This window comes from Lithobates pipiens, unplaced genomic scaffold (assembly GCF_037356315.1).
Source record: "Lithobates pipiens isolate NorthernLeopardFrog02 unplaced genomic scaffold, aLitPip1_a1.2 Scaffold_25, whole genome shotgun sequence".
Lineage (NCBI taxonomy): Eukaryota > Metazoa > Chordata > Amphibia > Anura > Ranidae > Lithobates > Lithobates pipiens.
Window position 1 is genome coordinate 27,409,221 of NW_027507787.1, and position 24,133 is coordinate 27,433,353.

General features: G+C 41.0%; 1 protein-coding gene across 3 annotated transcripts in view; it reads left to right on the plus strand.

Annotated features, from left to right (window-relative positions):
- The window catches only part of STAMBPL1 (STAM binding protein like 1), a 71,361-nt gene that overhangs the window by 26,793 nt on the left and 20,435 nt on the right, over nt 1–24,133 (plus strand). The window contains exons 2-7 of one of the 3 annotated variants that reach the window (XM_077454175.1): nt 10,645–11,041; nt 12,397–12,480; nt 16,808–17,025; nt 17,112–17,187; nt 18,032–18,127; nt 22,857–23,208. In XM_077454175.1, the coding sequence (XP_077310301.1) occupies nt 12,451–12,480; nt 16,808–17,025; nt 17,112–17,187; nt 18,032–18,127; nt 22,857–23,208 (772 nt within the window). In that variant the 5' untranslated portion in view covers nt 10,645–11,041; nt 12,397–12,450. The remainder of the gene's footprint in view (nt 1–10,644; nt 11,042–12,396; nt 12,481–16,807; nt 17,026–17,111; nt 17,188–18,031; nt 18,128–22,856; nt 23,209–24,133) is intronic. The other 2 variants (XM_077454174.1, XM_077454176.1) reach the window with 2 other exon arrangements.

A 24,133-nucleotide genomic window follows, 5' to 3' on the forward strand; every position in this document is an offset into this window, starting at 1 on the left:
GAGTCAAATGAAAATGCCACAAAGGCAAGCTATGAGGTGGCAACGTTAATTGCTAAAAATTGCAGATCTTTTGCTGAGGGTGACTTCATCAAAGAATGCGTTATGAAAATGGTGGAGAATATCTGTCCAGAGAAGAAGCAAGAGTTTGCCAACATTTGCCTGGCTCGTAAAACTGTAGCACGGAGAATTGAGGAGATTTCATCAGATATTAAGAGACTTCTTTTCAATAGCCTGTGATGAAAGCACGGACCTATCTGACACGGCTCAGTTGCTGATTTTTGAGAGGGCTGGACGATAAAATGAATGTGACTGAAGAGCTACTTGACCTCCAGAGTCTTACGGACCAAACAAGAGGAAAAGATTTGTTTGTTTCTGTTAGTTCCGCCATAAATGACATGAAACTGCCTTGGAACAAAGTTACTGGGATTATTACTGATGGGGCACCTGCCATGGCTGGTGAGAGAAGTGGATTAGCAGCCCTAATCTGTAACAAGGTGATTGAAGAAGGAGGCAAAGCTATTAAACTCCACTGTATCATTCATCAACAAGTTCTTTGTGCTAAACATCTCAAATATGACCATGTTATGAAACCGGGGGTGAAGACTATTAATTTTATTCGCTCTAAAGCCCTGTGCCACCGCCAGTTTAAACAGTTTCTACTGGACATCCAGTCTGAATACGAAGATGTTTTATATCACAACGATGTAAGATGGCTCAGTCGGGGGTCTGCACTGCAGCGTTTCTACTCTCTCAAAAAGGAAATTGGAGAATTCTTGGAAACAAAGGGACAACCGATGCAAGAACTATCTGATACGATGTGGCTGGCCGATTTGGGGTTTCTAGTTGACATAACCAAGCATCTGAATGTCCTGAACACGAGTCTTCAGGGGAAAGATGCAGCAGTGAACCAGCTTTATTCACACCTCAAAGCCTTTGGAACAAAGCTGCAACTTTTCATAAGGCAGTTGTCACAAGCACAACCCAATCTTATACATTTTTCAGCGTTGCAGGAAATAATGACCAGTTTTCCACAGGACAATATCAGTGCGCAAATGAGCAGATATGCAGCAGACATCACATCTCTGGCTGGGGAGTTTAAACGGCGCTTTCAGGATTTTGCAGCTATTGAAAAGGAGATCAGCCTTTTCTCCTCTCCATTCACTGTTGACCCCGATGATGCTCCAGATCAGCTGCAGCTTGAGCTCATTGAGCTGCATTGTGACAGCGAATTACGCAGTCGTCACCAACAACTCTCTTGTGAACTTTTATCGCCAACTGGATAAAAGCCGGTTTCAAGAGATTCGAACATTGGCTAAGAAAATGCTGAGCTTGTTTGGCTCACCATATATTTATGTGAGAAGACGTTCTCTGTTATGAACTTTAACCTCCCTGGCGGTACGATTATTTCGGATTTTAGGTGCTAAAAGCGGTACCATTATTTTGCATGAAAATTTGGCGTTTTATATTGTAGTCCTCCAATTCTTAGGAATAACTCTCTTAAATCTGTCCAAACCAGAGTCTAGCAGACATCCCGGGTATGATAAAGTTTGAAAAATTAAATCATAAATTATAATATAATAAATAATTATAAATAATTGTACCAAATAATAATATAACAATAATAAAAATTATTCAATAATGTAATCAAATCAAAAACACTGAAATTTGCTCAGTTGCAGAATTGTCACTGTCATTACTTTTCAGTATTTGATGACGGATCTCCCCACAAATCGCTATCGCTCAATTCTGCGAGTGATTCTAATTTATTATCGCTGTTTTCTAGCTGGTCTAAAATCATTTTTGATGTAGTGACAGTTTTGGTTGCTATGGGCAATCTCCAGTTTCCAGGCATAAAGAACAGTTTTTATTATATAAAACTGCATGCAGGACACTGGGCAGACCACTAGGGACAAAGGGGATGTGAAATATTTACATACAGCAATGTAATCTGTAAGATTACATTATACTGTATGTATACTGTGTGTTTCACTTTTTGAATTTGGCGCCGATCTCCGTGCCCGTGCGTCGCAACGCTCGCAGGGCACGGAGATCGGCGATGTAATGCATCGAGCGAGACACGGCTCGCTCGTACAGCGGGGAGACAACGCTGGATCCGAGGGAGAAGGTAAGTAAACCTCCTCCTGGATTCAGCGATGCAGTCCCGAGTCTGACTCGGGGATACCGCTCTTGGTATAAAAAATCCACCCCGAGTCAGACTCGGGAATACCGTCAGGGGGGTTAACAAGAACCGCGTGAGGACAAGACTAAGTGACTCTCACCTGCGGGACATTTTGCGCATCAAAACCACTGCCTTTGACCCAGACCTGACCTATGTGCTGCAGTCCAGATCTCAGTTTCACCCTTCACATTAATGCAGACAAGTTTTCTTTTTCAATTCAAATTAATGTAAAATCTCAGTTAGTATCAGTTGGTCTAAATAAGTTATGACTATATTTCACAAGATGGACACTTGGTTTTATGTTCCTGTTCATATTTTTTTTTTAGCTTAAAAGTTGACAGACAGCCTTTATTAATGTACTTTAGAATGTTCCTGACATATATTTCAGCTTCCTGGATTTTTTTTTTTTCATCCGGCCTTCTATGAAAGGCAGAGTGATTTAAAGCGGAGGTCCACCCTAAAGTGGACCTTCCACTCATCGGAACCCTCCCCCCCTCCGGCGCCACAATTGGCACCTTTCAGGGGGGAGGGGGGTGCAGATACCTGTACAGTACAGGTATCTGCACCCACTTCCGGGATAGCTCTCTGCGGAAAGGGGCGTAGATTACGCCCCTTTCCGCAAGTGCCCGCCCCTTTCCGCAAGTGCCCCGCTGCCTGCTGGGAAACACACAGATCCCAGAGGCAGCGGGGACCGTCCTTATTGCGCAGCGCGACTCGCGCAAGTATTTGTAGCTGCTGGCTTTTAAAAAAAAAACGCGGAGTCCCGGCGGACTCCCGCTTTAACACCTGTGTAGATTTGTCATCCATGTGACGAAATGAAAAGTATGCCGTTTGCAATAAACTTTGGTTAAAAATGTAATTTGCATTTCATTTTAACGGTTCAAAAAAAGTCAGGCAAAATGGTCGGCCCTCATGCATGTTCACTTCATGAAATCCGGCCCTCTTTGAAAAAAGTTTGGACACCCCTGTTCTAGGGTGAAATTGATGCTCCTCCATAGATACAATAAAATGTTGTCTCCTTAGGACAGGAAGTGTGTTATTGGTCAGACCACCAGGTACAAAAAGGGGGCAAAAGCTTGGTAAGATGAAATATATAATACATTTGTATTTTTGGGTCTGTGATCCTTTTTTTGGACTCGCTAGTCGAAAAGGAAGTCTTTTCTGTTCTTAGAACAAATCATTAATGGATGTGGATGACTCATTCGTTTTTGGTAAATAGCTGCAGTGTCTTGCTGGATAATGTTGGACCCCCCCCCCCATCTTCCCGTACCAAGCAGCACAATGCTTGGGATGAAGTGCAATTTATTTTTCTGTCGCCTTGTGTTTTGCAACAGTCTCTTTGATGAGAAAGCTTTGTGCTCTGTTCTTTCGAGGCTTTGAAGGTAGAGAATTAGCACTGCACTATAAGCAGAGATTTTAATATAGGTTTTAATCCCTAAGGGCTCATTTAATGCGGGTTCAGTTGAGCTGCAAAGATCAATGCAGGCTCAGCACCAGGATACACAGGAAACAATTGTTTCCAATCTGCCCTGTTCACACTATGCAGCCTTGAGGTGGGTTGCAGTACGTTGCATAAAAAATTCAGATATGTTGCATTTTTCCATAGCTTGCCTCAAGTCACTGTCGGTCACCTCGATGCATGGAAATTAATAGAACATTGTTTTGTGATGCTTCAATAAGGTTAAAAAAAGGTAAACATTGGGGCTGATTTACTAAAACTGGAGAGTGCAAAATCTGGTGCAGCTCTGCATAGAAACCAGTTGGCTTCCATTTTTTTTTTTTGTCAAAGCTTAATTGAAGTTCGAAGCTGATTGGCTACCATGCAGACCTGCACCAGATTTTGCACTCTCAGTTTTAGTAAATCAACCCCCAACGCCTTGCCTTGTAACAATGCAGGCCACCACACCCCACCACCCGTACACAACAGACACTACCTTTTTGTTTTTAACATATGGACTGTGAACAAGCCCTATAAAACATCTACCAGTTTCAATAGGGATGGAGGTTGTAGTAATCGTAGCATATCCATGGTCAAGACCAAATACATTTTAATGTATAGTACATAATAACATTTGGAAATGCTGGAAGGTGGCGAAGAAGCTGCAGGTAAGAAACTAAGGGGAGGCAAACCATCAAATAAGTTTAAAAAAATGTAAAGAATAAAACAAAATAGAGGCTTAAAGAAAATACAACATACAACCATACTAAAAAAAAAAAAAAATATATAAATCGATTAGTTGGCTGATTGTTGTTTTGATTAATCGGTTAATAACTTTAAAAAAAAAAAAAATGTGGGTCAAATTGACTTTCATTTTCAACCACAGTGACAGGAAAATTTGGAAATAATAGAAAACTTTAGTCAAAGGAATTTTCAGACAGTGTATGTGGTTTTCGTTCAATTACATTCATTTTAAAAACAGAATGTTAAAAACAAGTGAAAATTTCAAACAAAATTCTTTCATTCAGCGAATGTACAAAGATTTTTTGCCTGAATATTCTCATCTGAAAACTGATCTGTGTGGCCAGCATACGGCTCGGTACACACCTATGCAGTTTGATCTGTTTCTGCAGTGCTTTTTGCTGTGCGTTTTGATTTTTGCGCACGTGATTTTAATGCAATTCATTACATGCTTTTCTGCAGCTTCTCCATTGAAGTATATGGAACCAATAAAGCACCATTTTGTGTTAAAAGTCCCTGACCCTTTCAGATGTGAACGTATCCCATAGGAAACCATGTATATGAACTGCAGTGCATTTCTGCAAAAAGCATCAGTAAACACATAGATGTGAACCAGGTCTAAGACGTTTAGTAACATAATGGGGTTAAAAAAACTAAAATTAGCCCTTTATAGTACAAAAAAGCAGATATTCACTACTGTAAGGGGTCCTTTTTTTACTGTAGAACAGTGAAAGTAATATTTACAGTAGCGATTATTTGCTCTTTTTGTACTATAAAGAGATCATTTTAGTTTTTTTTTTTTAACCCCATTATGCTACTGGCCGATTAATCGATTATGAAAATATTAATTGATTAATTTCATAATCGATTAGTTGTCGATTAATCGATTAGTTGTTTCAGCCCTACTTGAGTTTCATACTTGATAAAGGAGAGGGGTTGTCTGTATGGGTGAGCCGATCGGAGCATTTTGTCGGAAAATATTTCCGACAAGTTGGAAAATTTGGTCCAACGGATATTCCGACGGAAACAGTCCGTTGCATACCACACACAGTCGGAATATCCGACAAAACGCTCCGATCGGACACATTCCATCGGAGTCTCCGATCGTGTGTACAAGGGCTTAGAATTGTTTAAATTCAGCCACATTGGAGGTTTTTTTTTTTTGAGAATGGATGGCCTGTTTGAGATGCTATGGCATGATCTTAACCTCCCTGGCGGTGATCCCGAGTCTGGCTCGGGTTGGGACTTTAGTTCCACGAGCAGTAACCCCGAGCCAGACTCAGGATCGCATCGCTGGATACAGGGAGGACACAGGGAGAGTTACTTACCTTGTCCCCTGGATCCAACTATGTTTAACTGTTGGTACGATGTGCTTTTTAAAAAATTCTGTGTTAGTTTTATGCCAGATGTAACATCAGTGTTCATGACTCAACAATAAGTGCTCATGCACACGGACGTTTTAAAAAACTGGCTGCAAAGCTAGCTCCAATGCCTGGAAAAATTGTTGTTAAAAACGTGATTTTTACCGCGTTTTGCATTGGCGTTTTTGCGCGTTTTTTAGCGTTAGCGTTAAGTAGCGTTTTTTAAGAAACACATCTCTTGGCTATAGCACTCAGAAAACAAAGAAAATATGTTGCGCGTTTATGCGCGTTTTTGCGTGTTTTCCCGCGATTCGCGTTTTTACAGCTCTAGCTCCACGCCACGGAACGCACTGGTCCTGGGTTTTTTTTACAGCTTAAAAACGCCTATGCCATTTGCAGCTCAAAAACGCCTAGGTGGGCATGAAGCCATAGACTAACATGGACAGCCGTTTTTAAGCTGCAAAAAAAGCTCAAAAAAGTGGCTGTAAAAACGTCCGTGTGCATGAGGCCTAAGAGACTGGGCAGAAATGGTATTCATGGGAGAGTTTCAAAGCAAAAGCCACTGTTGACCAAAAAAAGAACACAAAGGCTCGTCTTACATTTTCCAAAAAAACATGAAACAAAAGCTAGACTTTTTGGAAGGTGTGTGTCACGCACACCTTACAAAAAGTTTAGCTTTTGTTTCATCAATCCACAGAATATTTTCCCAAAAGTCTTTTGCCTTGGAACTCTCCCAATCATACCACTTCCGCCCAGTCTTATTGTTGAGTCATGAACACTGACCTCAACCCTTTCCCGCAGATGTGCTTATTCAGCTTTCGGGGGTTATACCGGGATGATGCCCGCAGCTGCAGGCATCATCCCAGTAACATTTTTTAGAGTGGGTGACCGGCTTTCCGAGGATAACAACTGATGCGGCTAAAAGCCCGATCTTCCCGATGGCACGGGAGAGCCGATCGACGATCCGGCTTTGTTCCAGTCTCCTTGATGTAAACACGGAAGCAATGTCACTTCCTGTTTACTCTGCTGCCAATGATGCCGGATTTTAAAAAATATGCAGTATTCAGATACACCGTTTTCGGTGATCTGAATACTTTGAAGTGCAAAGGAGGGATTTGGGGTCTTTTAGACCCCCGATCCCTCCATAAAGAGTACCTGTCCCCACCTAATACTGTCACAAGGGATGTTTACATTCCTTGTGACAGCAATAAAAGTGATCAAAATTTTTCTTTTTTTTAAAAAACACAATTTAATAATACAAAAAAAATAAGAAAAAAAAATGTTCAAACCGCCCCCTCACCGCAAGCTCACGCAGGAAAGAAAGCGCATACGGAAGTCGTGCCCGCATATGTAAACTGTGTTCAAATCGCACATGTGAGGTATCTCCGTGATCGTCAGAGTGAGAGCAATAATTCTAGTACTAGACCCCCTCTAACTCTAACCTGGTAATCGTAAAAAAATGTAAAGCGTCGCCAATGGAGATTTTTAGGTACCAAAGTTTGTCGCCATTCCACGAGTGTGTGCAATTATAAAGCGTGACATGTTTGGTATCTATTTACTCGGCGTAACATCATCTTTCACATTATACAAAAAAAATGGGATAACTTTACTGTTTTTTCTTTTTTTTTAATTCATGAAAGTGTCCCTTTTCCCAAACAATTGCGTTTAAAACACCACTGCACTAATACCGTGTGACATAAAATATTTCAACAATCACCATTTTATTCTCTTCTAATATATATATATATATATATATATATATAATATACACAGTGGCTTTCGCTTTGAAACTCTCCCATGGATACCATTTCTGCCAAGTCTCTTATAAATATATAATGTTTGGGGGTTCTAAGTAATTTTCTAGCAAAAAATAGGGATTTTAACTTGTAAACACCAAATGTCAGAAATAGGCGTAGTCATGAAAGGGTTAACTGAGGCAAGTGAGGCCTGCAGTACTTTTAGATGTTGTTCTAGATTCTTTTATGACCTCCTAGATGGATCGTCTTGCTCTCGGAGTAATTTTGGTTGGCAGCCATTCCTGGTAAGGTTCACCACTGTTCCAAGTTTTTTGTATATTTGTGGATAATGGCTTGGTTCACTGGAGTCCAAAAGATATAGCTTTGTAATCCTTTCCAGACTATTCTTTTATTTGATTTCTTTAAATTTTAAATCGAGACATGATGTTGTTTTTTGAGATCTTTTAGTGTGCTTCAGTTTGTTAGACAGCTTCTATTTAAGTGATTTTCTTGATTCAACAGGTCTGGCAGTAATCGGGCCTGGGTATGGCAAGTGGAATTTAAATTAGCTTTCCAAAAATGTCGTTACTCACAATTCATTGCTTTTTCACACAGGGTCGGGCAGATAACGACAGCTTTTTTTCCATTCATAAATGAAATCATCATTTAATTTGTGTAATATTTGTTTCATCTGAAACATTTTAAGTGGGACAAATTTATGCAAAAAAAAAAAAAAACCAGGAAGGGGGCAAATACATTTTCACAGCACTGTACATACTGTACATACAAATTTGGAGTCGTATGAAAAAATACATGTATTGGTTTTTCTCAAACTAGATTGGTCTTTTATATTTATCTGTTGCTCAACTGGTTATGCAACAAATTTAAGAAAGTGACAACCATCTCAGTTTCAGTGTATTTATGTACACAGTTGTGAAAGTGATCAGTCCGGCTTCCGCATAATGCATATCTGATGTGCACTGTTAGGATATTGAGGTACAGTTAAAAGACAAATATGGCAACATTGCTGATCTCTTCTGAAAAAATGTTAGGTGCCTGGTTGTCAATGCTGTTTGAGTAACTGAGACGTAACAAATATTCAGCAACGAAAGTCAAGGTGATGTCAAGGTGATGTCAAAACCCAAGTAAAACACCCTGGTGTACTTGTTCTAAAGCCAGAGGGTCAGAATGATTGATAGATATCTAACATGTAACTGATGGAGGCAAGCAATGGCAGCTTCTGTGTTTGTTTCATGACTATCATCTTGTAATGTTCACATTGTACTGTCTTCTAACCCAGTCATGTGATTTCCTGTCATAAGCAGACACTATAAATATTAAACAGGTTTCCAGCAGTAATGCTGAACAGATAGGATATTGATTTAAACCAGATCTAGTGAAACTGGAAACAGCGTTACAATTCTGTATTTGAATTTCTCAATATAGTTAACTTGGCTGTACCTCTCAGTCCCTTTGGTTCCCCTGAGGAATATCACCACACATCCAGGGGTGCCTAGTGTGGTGATGTGAGGTCTGAAATGTGGTCCATTCAGCAATGTCCTACCGTGGTGATTCTAAAGCCTCATACACACGGTCGGACTTTGTACAAACTTTTCCGTGGACTTTTGTACAAAGGGCGTGGTCCACAAGTTTGTATTGCATACACATGGTCGGACTTTTTGACAACAAACACGAACGTAGTGACGTCACAGCGTACTGACGCCACTTCAAAAGAGGACGTTCAATGACTCCAGCGCCACCTTTGGTCAACTTCTGTATTGTAGTCTGATCTTTTGCATTGGTTCTGAGCATGCGTGTTTGTACCTTGTACAAAAGTCCGATGCTTTTGCGTACACACGGTCGGACTTTGCTCCATCAGACTTTTGTTGCCAGAAAGTTTGTCCGTTCGCACAGCCAACAAAAGTCTGATGAAAACAGAAAAAGTTTGTCCGATGGAGCGTACACACAGTTGGATGTTGCTCCAAAACAGCTAATTTGCATGTTTGTTGTCAAAAAGTCCGACCTTGTGTATGGGCCTTAACTCTGATTTAACACACAATTCTAACTATACAAGACGCTGAAGTACTACTATATGGTTCCCTGCAAATACGTCTCATTTGCAGCCTAAAGCGATGGCCACACAGCCACAACATAGCATGCCTCTAAAACCCTCCCATGTGGCATCTTTTTACCATGCTCTAGTGGCCACAAAGGATTATGGATGGCAGAGATAATAAAGCATAATATTTGTATGAAGTGGATCATTAGCGTTTTATTTTATTTTTTATGTTCTTTGGCAAGATCTTGCTTTATTGTTGGCCATGATTTCCTCTTCATCGTGTTTTGGAGTATTGGTTGAATGGGGTTCATGGTGAAATTTCAGGATCGTTATTTTGGAGTAGTAAGATAATGATGAAAAGCTTCAAACAGAAGGAGTTCTGATGAAAGAACAAGATTAATATTGTCAAAATATTTCCAAATAAATATTTGACTACTTTTTGACTAAATGCTGGATAGGAATGACAATATTACTTTAGATTAGGACACTCGAGGCAAAAAAAAAAAAAAAGTAATATTATTGATCAATGAATGAAAAGGATTAGCCCTATTTGTTTTTAATCTGGATTATATAACCCTTTACAATAAAAGCATTGGCTCTGCATAACTAATTACAAAAAGTCAAAATTTTATATAGAGTAATTCAATACACTAAAATTATTTCATTAAACACTTTTTAATTTGCTAGTTAAATGTGTGTTTTTATTAATTGGGGGGTTCATTCTCTTTTGACTGATACTACTTCTGTTGGAAGTTTAAAATGTGCTGATGACCCATCCACTAGAATTTGCAACGGTTATAATGCATTCATATTGTAATGAGAAAAAGAATTGTCCTTGATTTTTGTTCATTGTATAGAGAAATTGACAACAAAAACAATGTTAGTATTATCAAATACAATACATAAAATTTAAACCACACAGCTATCAGAAAAAACTTGAAATAAACTGGCATACATTTTAACAAACTGAGAGAAAGAACAACTAAGTTGAACAAAGCCCTCAAAAAATTGGGTTTAAAATGAACCTGTGCTTTGTTGTGCCGGACAAAGTAACAGGTTTACTTAACGTGTATGTAATTCTAACAACAAACGTCTCTAATTTACCGTTTGGTAAATTTGCTTTTTCAAAGAGTTCCTTTTGGCGCTGAAGCAAGAAGGAAGCATGGGACATTATTGGAGAGTTAAGTAGATATTGACTATATTTTATTTAATATATATTGTGGAAAAGGAAATTTTAAGATTTTTGTACTTATTTTTAAACTTCTACTTGAAGTGAGCCTGTTTTTTTCCTGCATTGACAAAACACAATTTTACTTTTAAAGGGATATATTTAGGAGCTACCAAGAAGCTCATGCACTTTTTCGAGCTTCACATGAAAACATTCAGGCATGAGCTGGCCCATTGAGAATAATAAGATGCTTCATCTTGAGCGTTGTCATGCTTCAGAAATCACACAGATGTGAATGGGGGCTAAATGATTTTTGAGCTGAAGAAGGAAAAAAATGGAAAGGTGGAGAGATATAAAAAGTATGTTTTGGTTTTGATGCTTAAAGCCTGACACAGTACTTCTTAGCCCTTGTACACACGGTCGGAGAATCCGTCGGATTGTGTCTTATCGGACCGTGTTGTCGGATAATCCGACTGTGTGTGGTATGCATCGGACTGATTCCGTCGGAATATCCGTCGGACCCAATTTTCCAACATGTTAGAAATATTTCCCGACCAACTGGGCTGGTTGGACATACTCCGATCATGTGTAGCGAATTTTGATCGGACCAAGTGCCACGCATGCTCAGATCAAATTCCTACATCAAAGCTATTGGCTACTAGCCTGAATGTAGTCCCATCGTAAGGAAATTACATCATCACGTTCTGAAAGATCGGATTTTTCGACAACTTAGTCCGAAAGTGTGTATGCAACAGTTTCGGACAAGATCCGAGGGACAAAATCCGACGGAGAAAATCCGACGGATTTGGTTGTCGAAATCTCCGACCGTGTGTACAGGGGCTTAGTGAGGTGCATTCAATGTGAAATTAGTAAAAATAATGGATAATTATGTAAAAAATTTTACTTTTCCAAGCTGTAGTTGCATGTGGATTTTGTATGGAGGTGTGTTTTGATCATTTTTTTTTTTCCTTCACCATGCATTAACGTACGCCATTTCCTTTCTATGTTCAGTTGCCTAATTTCAGCATATTTTGAAATTGTGTAAGGCTCCATGCACACTGGCGTAAAAAATGTTGCTTCTACAGGATTGTTGTGTTCTGCCTGTAGAAGCAACTCATTGTTATACTATGTGTCCATGCACATTAGGCCGATTACAGGCATATTTTGAGCTCAACGTTTAGAGGCAGGATAAAAACTCTTCTGGTTCGCGTTTCTGATTGGAGTTTTTTTTAAGCTCAGTGTGCATGGAGCCTAAAAGCTAATATTTCCCACTTCCAATAAAACCATTGTTAAACACCATCTGTACTGATGAAAATTGTTGTTTATTCAGAAGATGCAAACACAATTTTCATGTACAGATCTGAGAAATGCATCCATGCCATTCGTTTTTTTTAAATTTTGCTGAGGTCTAATTAAATAGAAAATGTCAATAATAGAAATAAGAGTCCTCACTCCAATCCATCTTGCATTCTGCCTTCAATAATTAGAGGCCTTGTTAAAGGAATCTAATGAGCAGAAAATGACTGGATTGTATTTTCTGAAAGGATGCTGAATGTGTGTAATGCTGCCACGCCTGTGTACAGGGCTTGAGATCATTAAGACTGTTATAATTTTCTGAGCTGTCCTATCGATCGGTGATTCATAGTAGAAGAACTGATGTTATTTGATACTTATGAAGCAAGCATTGATTTTGTTTGTACCCCTCTGGTTTCAGATGGAAGGATTGTAAAGCTCTTACTAGCCCCTTCCCATCAAATCTGAAGACAGCATGGAACAGTCCATCTCCATTTCATCTCTGGTGAAACCGCTTTCTTTCTTTGTTATGCATGATTTGTTTTACGTGAATCCCTGTCATATTGACTTTAGACAACAAAAGCATGTGACACCTACAATAATTGGTAAAATTTGTGGAATTGGCTATATGACTGTATGTATTAAAGTTATACTAAAGTCGTGTTCTAAAAAAGAAAAATGACCGTGTTATACTTACCTGCTTTATGCAGTTGGTTTTGCACAAAGTAGGCCAGATCCTCCCCTTCTCGGATCCCTCTTCGGTGCACCTAGTCCCTCCCTCCTGTCAAGTGCCCCCACAGCAAGCAGCTTGCTACGGGGGCACCCGAGCCAAGCCGCAGCTCCGTGTATCCATTCAGACACGGAGCCGTGGATTGACCCTGCTCCCTCTCTCAACTCTGATTGGCTGTCGGCTAACTGACTTTGACAGCAGTGGGAGCCAATGAATCTGCTGCTGTGTCTCAGCCAATCAGGAGAGCCGAGGCCCTCGTGCACATCGCTGGATAGAGATGGGGCTCTGATAAGTATTAGGGGGGCTGAGGGGGCCGCTACACACAGGTTTTTTTTTTTATCTTCATGCATAGAATGCATGAAGATAAAAAAACCTTCTGCTTTTACAACCACTTTAAGGTATTGATGCTTGAGGTGATTGTAGCCATATTTGTGTAATTGTAACGACAACAATTGAGTACTGTCAGTGATACTTTTTTTTTTATTTGCACTTACATTCAAGTTTTCAGGACAAGCCTGCAGGGTGTACCTCCTTCAAGGTCCAAGCAATACTAATACACAAAATTTTAGCAGAAATATTTGCAACCCATCATAACAGACAATGAAACGGTGAAGGAAATATTCCAACAACCCTCAATACTGGCTTTCAGGCAACCCAACCTTAGACATAATCTAATTAGCAGGAAACTTAACCACTTGCCTACTGGGCAATTAAACCCCCTCCTGCCTAGACCAATTTTTAGCTTTCAGTGCTCTCACACCTTGAATGACAATTACAACAGTTTTTTGAATTTGTAATTTCTTTGCAAAATTAAGATTTTTATTTTTCTCACAAAATTGTCCTTGTAATAGGTGAGAAATAACTTATTACAAGGACAATTTTGGGGGGAAATTTTAAAAAATCTTAAAATTTTGCAAAGAATTGTAGGGAAGAAATTACAAATTCAAAAATGGCATGTGCATACCACAAATGACACCACAAAATACATCCTGCTACAAAATACATCCTGCAAAACCACATGTGTGAGACTTTTTCACAACCTGGCCACATATAGAGGCCCAACATGGAGGGAGCCCCATCAGGTCTTCTAGGAACATTAGTTACACATCTAACTTGTTGACTACCTATTACACTTTTGAAGGCCCTGGAGCACAAGGACAATGGAAAGGCCCACAAAATGACCCCATTTTGGAAAGCGAACACCCCAGGTTATAATCTGAGGCATTATGAGTCTTTTGATCGGGTAATTTCTTTCCAGAGGTTTTTGGAAAATGTGAAACAAAAATAATCATTTATCAGATACCATTTATCAGATATTTCCAACGCTTAGCATGTACATAGCAAAAATTACAACCCAAAATACATTCTGCTACTCCTCCCGAGTATGGCGATACTACGTGTGAGGCTTTTACACAGCCTGGCCACATACACAGGGCCAACATTGAAGTGTAGCACCTTTAGGCATTCTCGGAGCATAAATTACGCATCTCATTTCTCAACCACTTATTACATTTTTGAAGACCCTGGAGCAAAGGATTTTTTGGACATTATTATTGTTGGTGATGATGAAACTGCACAGGTGTGTGCTGATAAGCCTGCACTGATGGGCACCGATGAGCCTGCACAAATGTGTACTGATAAGCCTGCAATGATGGGCACTGATGAGGCAGCAGTGATGAGCCTGCACAGATGTGTGCTAAGTCTGCACTGTAGGGCACTGATGAGCCAGCACGGATGTGTGCTGATAAGCCTGCACTGATGGGCACTGATGAGGCGGAAAAAATGGGAACTTAATATTGGGACCGATGGGCACTGATGAGGTGGCACAGATGGGCACTGATGAGGAGGCACAGATGGGCACTGATGGCACAGATGGGCATTGTGACACTGACCCTGATGGGCACTGTGACACTGATTGGCACTGTGACACTGGCACTGAATGTGATTCTGTATAGAAGAAATCCCTCATGCTGATCACGTGGTAAATGGCCGATCACAGCGGGGGGCACGGCTATCCCAAATTTTTACACGGGGAGCATACAAAGGGGAGGACGTCATAGGACAGCGTCCTGGCAATTAAGGCCCGTGCTGTAGCCGTCATTCAGCTATTGGGACTAGCGGGAGTTTCCCGGGGGGCCAGTGGCTCAGTGGGCCACTCTGATGTAAGGGGGCTGGTGATGGGCCACTCTGATGTAAGGGGGTGCTGATGGGACACTCTGATGTAAGGGGGTGCTGATGGGACACTCTGATGTAAGGGGGAGCTGATGGGACACTGATGTAAGGGGGCTGGTAATGGGACCCTCTGATATAAGGGGTGCTGATGGGACACTCTGTTGTAAGGGGGCTGGTGATGGGACACTCTGATGTAAGTGGGCCGGTCTGGATGAAGTCCAGGGCCAAATTTCTGTCCCAGTCCAGCCCTGGAGGGAGATTCCAGAAGAGGAGGTTCAGGGCTGCTCTGTGCAAAACCATTACACTGAGCTGGTAAGTATGACACGTATGTTTATTTAACCTTTACCATAACTTTAACCACTTCCTGCCCAAGGCCGTCATATGATGTCCTGGACTTTCAGTGGGAATATGTAAATGATGCCAGCAGCCACAGGCATCATTCAGATATCCTTGTTTTCAGCCAGCACCATAAGAACGATCATAGTGGCAGTTTCGCCGCTTGATCGTTCTTACAGGCAACGGGAGGGGACACCCCCCCCCTGCCGCCATCCGGTGCTTCTCCGGGCTCTCCTGTGCCATCGGGGACCCAGAGAAAGGATCGTCCAGCGCCAGATGATGACGATAGAGATTTCCGGTGACCAGATGGTCACCAGTCATCTCTATGACCGTCAGAGGCCCAGGCACGACATTATGATGTCACGCCCGGGTTCCCGGAAGTAAACAAAGCCGCGATCGTGGCTGTCGGCATGGAATCGGTGGGATCTCATGCTTTCCAGCCTGGAGGAGAGATGTGGGGTCTTATTGACCATGCATGCTCGGAATCGAGTACTAGCCGGAGATATAACTAGCGTTGGTAATGGAGATATCAGGTGCGTCTTGTACAACACTATGTTCATAATTGTTGGCCAACATTTGTGTGACCATGTGTATGCAAGACAAGTTGGAGCCAACATCCTTCGAATAAAAATCCACGTTTTTTGTTGTTGGAAAGTCTGATTGTGTGTATGGGGCATAACACTGCAGTCACCAATTCCAGATGTATAGAAATTCCAGACTGCAAATTAGAGGTGTGGGTCGGATGTGGCAAATCAGTATATACTGTACAGCAGATAAAATAATATTATAGGTGCCCCGTAAAATCTCCTCTTCCTCACACCCTTCAAAGTGCGCATGTTGGGAAAAGAAAATGATTGATGAACATAGAAATGTGACACTGAGGTAGGCTTAAAGCGGAGGTCCACCCTAAAGTGGACCTTCCGCTCATCGAAACTCTCCCCCCCTCTGGCGCCACAATTGGCACCTTTCAGGGGGGAGGGGGGTGCAGATACCTGTACAGTACAGGTATCTGCACCCACTTCCGGGATAGCTCTCTGCGGAAAGGGGCGTAGATTACGCCCCTTTCCGCAAGTGCCCGCCCCTTTCCGCAAGTGCCCCGCTGCCTGCTGGGAAACACACAGATCCCAGAGGCAGCGGGGACCGTCCTTATTGCGCAGCGCGACACGCGCATGCGCAGTAGGGAACCGGGAAATGAAGCCGAAAGGCTCCATTTCCTGATTCCCATACCCAAGATGGCGGCGGCAGCACCCGAGAGACGATCTAGAGATCGGCTTCGAGTGCCGACATCGCGGGCGCGCTGGACAGGTAAGTGTCACTATTTTAAAAGTCAGCAGCTGCAGTATTTGTAGCTGCTGGCTTTTAAAAAAAAGTCCCGGCAGACTCCCGCTTTAAAGTTTGGCTTAGTCTGAATTAGTTTGGCTTAGTCTGAATTAGTTACCTTATTTAAGTGGTCCATTGACCACAAGTCCAGGATTTTGTGTTGCAATTGTGGGACTTGGAGAGATGGTTAGTAGTAGTGTCCACTAACCAGTGACATGGGTGGCACATGTAGCTTTGAAGCTCTTAACACATATATGTTTTATTTTGGGTGCAGAAAAAGCTTGTAGCGATGCCCGATCACACAGATGTATCTCTAAGCCCGGAGGAGCGAGTTCGGGCTCTCAGCAAGCTTGGCTGTAATATCACCATCAATGAAGACATCACGCCCAGGCGCTACTTTCGATCTGGGGTGGAGATGGAAAGAATGGCCTCTGTGTACTTGGATGAAGGAAATCTTGAAAATGCCTTTGTTCTCTACAACAAGTTTATAATGTAAGGAGTCCAGTCATATTCTGATTTAAAAATGTCTTCAGTCACCACCATTTAATGTAATCAATGAGATGTCTGTTTGGTTCCAGGCTGTTTGTTGAGAAGCTGCCCCAACACCGAGACTACCAACAATGTGAAATTCCAGAAAAACAAGATATATTAAAGGTTAGTTTGAGTTACCTATATTGCCAATTATTTTTCTCCATAAAAAAAAAAATATTCATATATAAATTTCAATAGGACACAGATGGGGGTAAAAAAAAATAAAAAGCCTAAGGCTGGTTTTACACAGGTGGTCCTAGTAGTCCACATCTGCCTGCTCAGCAGGAGATCACCCCGCTGAGAAGGCGGGTGACAGGTCTGTGTCCACTCAACTATGCAGAGCAGACACAGCCTCACTGTTCTGTTTAAGAACGGACCGCCTATCCATTTCCAACTGACTGTCATCCAATCTGCTGTTCTTGGTGGACAGGATGGGATCAGATGCCAAATGGTGTCAGTGGACACGTGTCCACTGATATCTGCTGCTCCATAGAGAGCTATGGATGGTCCAATCAGGTCTGCCTGAAATACTGACAGGCGGACCTGATGTAAAAACCAGCCTTACTCTATCCAAAATGAAGAAAAACATTTTGGCTTTGGTTCTAATTTAAATAATTAATACTAGGTGTTAGCTGCATGTTGCTCTTGGCTGATTGGGCACATCTACCCTGTAACACAGAGATGCAGGTTAGATTGTCACTGTTAGCAAAGCTACAACTTATGTTACCCTCTATGGGGGGCAATATAGTAGCAACAGTTGAACTTTCTGTATGGCTGTATTGATTGTAAACCTATGCTTCTTACATGGGCTCCTGTAGTTTCCCTTTAAACACAAGTTTGGTTGTAAGAGCTTTCTTGCAAATACAAATATTCATAGAAAATGTATGGTAAATTGTTCAACCTGCAGTTGATAGAAATTATTATTTACATTTTTTTAAATATTTTCACCTGTGTTTTCCTTTTGCAGAGATTAAAAGAGATTGCATTTCCAAGAACAGATGATCTTAAGAAAGAGCTTTTGACAAAATATAACTTAGAATACCAAGAATATATGCAAGGCATTGTAAGTGCTCTAGAATGTTACTACTGTTTTTCTCTTTTTTTTTTTTTTACCTTGCAGTGGCAGTTATTCATGACTGGCACATTAGGGGTGTATAGTGGAACTGAACCCACAAATGTAACTGCTTTTTCCAAAAGTTAAAATGTTCTATACTAAATTACTAAATCTTTATCAAACATACCAATGTCATTTTGTTTTCATTTGCAATCTTCCTACTAGCCCATGGACAGTGTACTGTATGCTATATTCAAGGCATGACTATAAATGTCACAGTTGCCTTCTGTAAGCTCACAGGCAAAGTCTTTATTTAGGTGACTCAGCTGAAAATAACTGACACTTTTTTTTAAACAAATACCTTTTATCCTTTATGAATTGAGCCTTGTCTTGCCTATGCATTCAGTGGCTTTGTGTCTTATCCTGATGTAGAGAGTGAGCAATTAAAATAATACTATTATTTTTTTTCCCTCAAATTTTCACATACTGGTATAGAAATCGGACTACACTGTGGCAAGGATTGGTCCTGCCCACTTTGGACCTCCTTAATCAAGAGGGTAAAAAAAAGTCGGTGACCAATGCTTTTGCAAATCATCAGTTTCACTTTGTTGATTTGATTTTCTCCTTTATTCCAGTGGGGCCATTTGAAACCCTCTAGGCCTTGTTCACATAGGATTTTTTTATTCCAGTCAGCGTGTCTTTTGGTTTTCATCAGCTAATAGTCATGCTCTTACATTTGATCCTACAGTCATAAGTAGAAAATTAGAGAAATGTGTTTTCAGTGGCTACGCTTCTTTTGAGTCAATGTAAGCTTTAGGGTACTTTCAAACTGCTCTGTAGCAAAATCGTGGTAAAAACACGAATTCCGTTTTTTACTGTGATCTTGCTGTGTTTTAGATGCATTTACTACAAAAAAACAGGAAATCACCCTGGGACTTTAAATGAGGTGAATGTGGTTAGCCAACAATTGACAGAGTAAATGCAGTCTCAAAATGTACTAAACAATTTACTAAACAAACATAAACAACACGAATCATAGCCAAGCCACTGAAATGATACATACAGTAAAAATGTCATTACACGTATCATGTTATAGAAGATGACTTGCACAGGCACAAGTACACAGGCGTGAAAAGTATTCCAACGCGTTTCGCAAGACCATGCTCGCTTTATCAGTGGTAGATGTGTGTGTAGTACTTCTGTGGGGGGCATAATGAACCAAATAAGTATAAACACAGAGATGGTATTGTGACAGTTAGTCAAGAGGGCTGAAAACGCATGGCACTAAACTCACCAAAGGCTGGATCAGACCATCAAATGCTGAATACCCAGAGGCAGCAGTAATGAGTGTCCGGCTTGAAGCTGAGGAGGCAGAGGAAAAGCCAACCCAACAGAGCACAAACGGGGGCAGACATGGCCAGGATGGGCGAAAGTGTCACCAAAGATCTCCCAGTATCCATTAATAATGTCAACTGAAGCATAAATGTATCAATACATGCTAGATGAGTATGTAGTATATGATATAAGTATGTATATGCATGAAGCAATCTGGTTCAATAATGGTATGGGCTTAGAATCTAGGGGACAATAGAGAAAACAAAAAACAAATATATATAAATAAATGCTGTATTTATCGGTGTATAACATGCACAGGAGTATGTCACGCACATTCATTTTAAGAGGGAAGTTTCAGGAAAAAAACTTATATTTTAAATGAGGATCTTTGAAGCAAATAAGGGTCAGTGCGTATCTGCAGCCTCATCATTACCATCAATGCTGCCGGATCAATGCATATCTGAAGCCTCACACATGCCATCAATGCAGCTCATCAGTCTACATCAATGCCACCATTGCCATCAATGTAGCAGTCTCACCATTGCCATCAATGCGGCAGCCTCACCATTGCCTTCAATGCAGCAGCCTCACTTTTGCCATCAGTACAGCCTGATCGTTGCCCATCTGCAGCCTGTAGGGGACAGGGAGGGGGGCTAGATGAGCGCCGACAGATTACATACAGTGACAATCTCCTATGATTGATAGAACAGTGGTCCAGTGGGGGCTGACGGCGCTCATCCCGCCCCCCTTCCTGTTCCCTTCAGGCTGCGGATGGGCATCGATCCCTCAGAGGCAGCTAAAATTGAAGTATTGGTGTATAACATGCACACGCTATTTGCACCCGATTTTCAGGGTAAAAAAGTGCATGTTATACACCAATAATAATATATATTTGGTTTTTTTTGGGGGGGTGGGAGGTTCTCCATTGTCCCCTAGTGTCTAAGCCTACACATGCATCTACCCCTGATGACGCGAGCATGGTCTTACGAAACATGTCGGGATACTTTTCATGCCTGTATACTTTGCAATTTACGTTTTATAACATGATACTTGTAATGACATTTTTTACTGTATGTACTGTATCATTTTAGTGGCTTGGCTATGATTCATGTTTATGTTTGCATGCCAATTTTAATAAATCTTGAGACTGCAATTGTTGGCTAACCAAATTCACCTCATTTAAAGTCCCAGGGCAACTGTAATGCAGTGGTGTGAAAAGTCCCATAGGATTTGAAGGGAAACATTTTTCCTGTGTATCAGTGTGAAAGGGCCCTTAGTTGAACATACCGTTCATATCATATTCACTTTCATTGGAAGCACAGCCCTTGTGCACTACTAATCAGGATATACAGCCTGCTTCTGACATAAGCAAGTATGGCTGCCACTACTTACATTTAAATTTACAAAGAGAACAAGAATTAACACTCAGTGTTTAATATCTGTATATAGTAAGCTGTTCACCTTTACTGACCTGTGTGTGTGTGTGAAGGCTAGATCCACCTTTTTATACTCCAGCCCTGGTGCCCTTTGGTATTGCTTCTAGGTATTTGCAATAATCCCACCTAAAAGAACTACATTTTGCCCCAGAGAAGGAGACTTCTGTAATAAAAACAATGGAAAGATTCCCTCTCGGTGGGGAAGGGAATTGATCTTGTATCTGCCCCATGTAGTGTCTACAAGGCTGCCTGTAATTGGTACACCCTGACTGTAGATCCTCTGGTCTGTCACCACCCATACACTCCGATTTATTTGCAACACCATTGCTTCTATGCAAAATGAATTTATATTTGTGGCTGTTGAGGCATCAATTGCAAATGGCTATTAACACAGGTCAGTTTTAAAGCAAGCCTGCCATTTTCCCATTTAGAACAAAGCAACAGTTTTGCTAGACAAAGCTTGTAAAGATCTAGGTTTTTCCTTCCTCGCACTTCCTTGCATCACTATTTGCCCATTCGTCCCAAAAAAAAAAAAAAAGTGGAGCATGTGAATCTCTCTCCTGTCTTAGACTTTGGGATGTTTGAGCAGTCAACCATTAGGCCCAAACATTCTCCCATGAGCAGAAGCTTCCTACCCTTCTGTGAGCTCCAATCCAGTGTATAGTCAGAACTCACACAGTGATTTCGAGAGGACTCTGGCAGGAGACCTTGGCAGTGGGGATCCATGGAAGGGATGAACAAACTCTTTACTATGCCTGCTAACAAAGAAAAAGGACCAAAAGTGGCACTGGTTCAGACTTTAGAGGCAAAATGGATGAGAATATATATAAAAATGTAATACGTGTTGGCGCATAGGGGCTCACTGCTGTCCATATGGTGTTAACATTTTGTTACACCATACATTTATGTCGATTGTGTGTTTACTGTTTGTGGTTTTAATTCTTTTGCTATCTGCTTTATGTATAACCAAGTGTTATTAATAAAATATAATATTTTTGTATACATTCTCATCCATTTTGCCTCTAAAGTCCGAACCAGGGCCACTTTTGGTCCTTTTTTTATTTCAAAATGTATCCCCATATGGATGTGACTTTGGGAGTTGTTCTTTAACTCTTATGCCTGCTAACAAGAAGTGATGAGCTGGGTTTGGTCCAAACTCAGTCTGAACTCAGTTCAGCAGAACCCATGGAAAGCTGTCACATGATCGCACAGTCAGCAGCGTGTGGGGCATTCCCGGCCTGCAGTTGCATGCACACATAAAGACGGAAATGTCTGTGACGTCATTAACCTAATATGTCCACATAGCTTTTTGGCCATACTTGGACAATTATGTCACAAGCATCACCACCCCTTTATGCAAGTGCAACTGTAGGGCAATAATGCGCTGGGCGCTGTTTACTGGTTAGGGGATCGCGGAGAGGCTGCAATTGTGTGATAGCTTTCCACGGGTTCTGCCGAACTGGGTTTGGATTTAACTCTGCTCATCCCAACTATCCAATGCACCATTACTAATTATAACTACCCTAAAACACTAAAATTTCTCAAAGAAAATATAACCTTACAGTTATTAGTAGCGGTGTTCTCTGCTCCTGGAATAAAAAAAGTTAGTCAATGGTGTGGATTTACTAAAGGCAAATAGACTATGCAAGTTGAGAGTGCAGTTGTACTCATTTTCCCCAGAGCTTAGTAAATATGGTAAAGCTCTGATTCCATCATCCACTTGGGCAATAAAAAAAAAATTTATTTTTTATTTTTATTTCCTTACACCAAATAGGGTATTCTTTACAAAGTGAATCTTTACCACATTTACTAATGAAAATGAGCACAACTGCACTTGCAAAGTGCAGTCTATTTGACTTTAGTAAATCCAACCCAAAAAGTCCTTTTTTGAAGTGAAATCCAAAATGAAACCCTGCAATGCAATAGAACTGGTCTGAACATTCACAGCTGCTTTTACACTTTATCAGAACAAGAGGAAAGCAGAATGTCTGAAGAAAATGGAGCAGCAGCAGCTTATAGAGGCAGAAAAAAAGCGAGTGGCCCAGCTACGGCAGCAGCAAATAGAGACTGAACAATTCACCTTCTTTGAGGACCAACTTCGAAAACAAGATCTTGTCCGGGACCAGCAGAAAAATACAGATAAAGTCTCTGAGCAGACCGATGGTAGCGCAATGACTTGTTTTCCTTCTCCTAAAACCCACCCAACGTGCAATGTTTTTTCTGGAAAAGCTGGAAGGAATGACGCAGCCACATATGCGGGTCAATCACCTCCTATAAACAGAGCCTTAAGGCCAGCAGCCACTCTAAGTGCCGTTCAGAGTGAGTACTTTTATTTATGTGATCATTTTTAGAGCTGGATTTCCAGTTGGGGAAATTTTTATGTGTTACACAGTTTACCAAAACCATATGCAGATTCAGGAGCATGTCAAGGTTGGTTATGTTAACCTCCCTGGCGGTACGATTATTTCGGATTTTAGGTGCTAAAAGCGGTACAATTATTTTGCATGAAAATTTGGCGTTTTATATTGTAGTCCTGTAATTCTTAGCAATAACTAACTTAAATCTGTCCAAACCAGAGTCTAGCAGACATCCGGGTATGATAAAGTTTGAAAAATGAAATCATAAATTATAATATAATAAATAATTATAAATAATTGTACCAAATAATAATATAACAATAATAAAAATTATTCAATAATGTAATCAAATCAAAAACACTGAAATTTGCTCAGTTGCAGAATTTTCACTGTCATTACTTTTTAGTATTTGATGACGGATCTCCCCACAAATCACTATCCCTCAATTCTGCGAGTGATTACAATTTATTATCGCTGTTTTCTAGCTTTTGATGTAAAGGGACAGTTTTGGTTGCTATGGACAATCTCCAGTTTCCAGGCAGAAAGAACAGTTTTTATTATATCAAACTGCATGCAGGACACTGGGCAGACCACTAGGGACAAAGGGGATGTGAAATTATTACATACAGCAATGTAATCTGTAAGATTACATTATACTGTATGTATAGTGAGTGTTTCACTTTTTGAATTTGGCGCCGATCTCCGTCCCCGTGCGTCTCAACTTTTGCAGGGAACGGAGCTCGGCTCCGTGATAGATCGAGCGAGACACGGCTCGCTCGTACAGCGAGGGGACATTGCTGGATCCGAGGGAGAAGGTAAGTAAACGTCCTCCTGGATCCAGCGATGCGGTCCCGAGTCTGGCTCGGGGCTACCGCTTTTGGTATAAA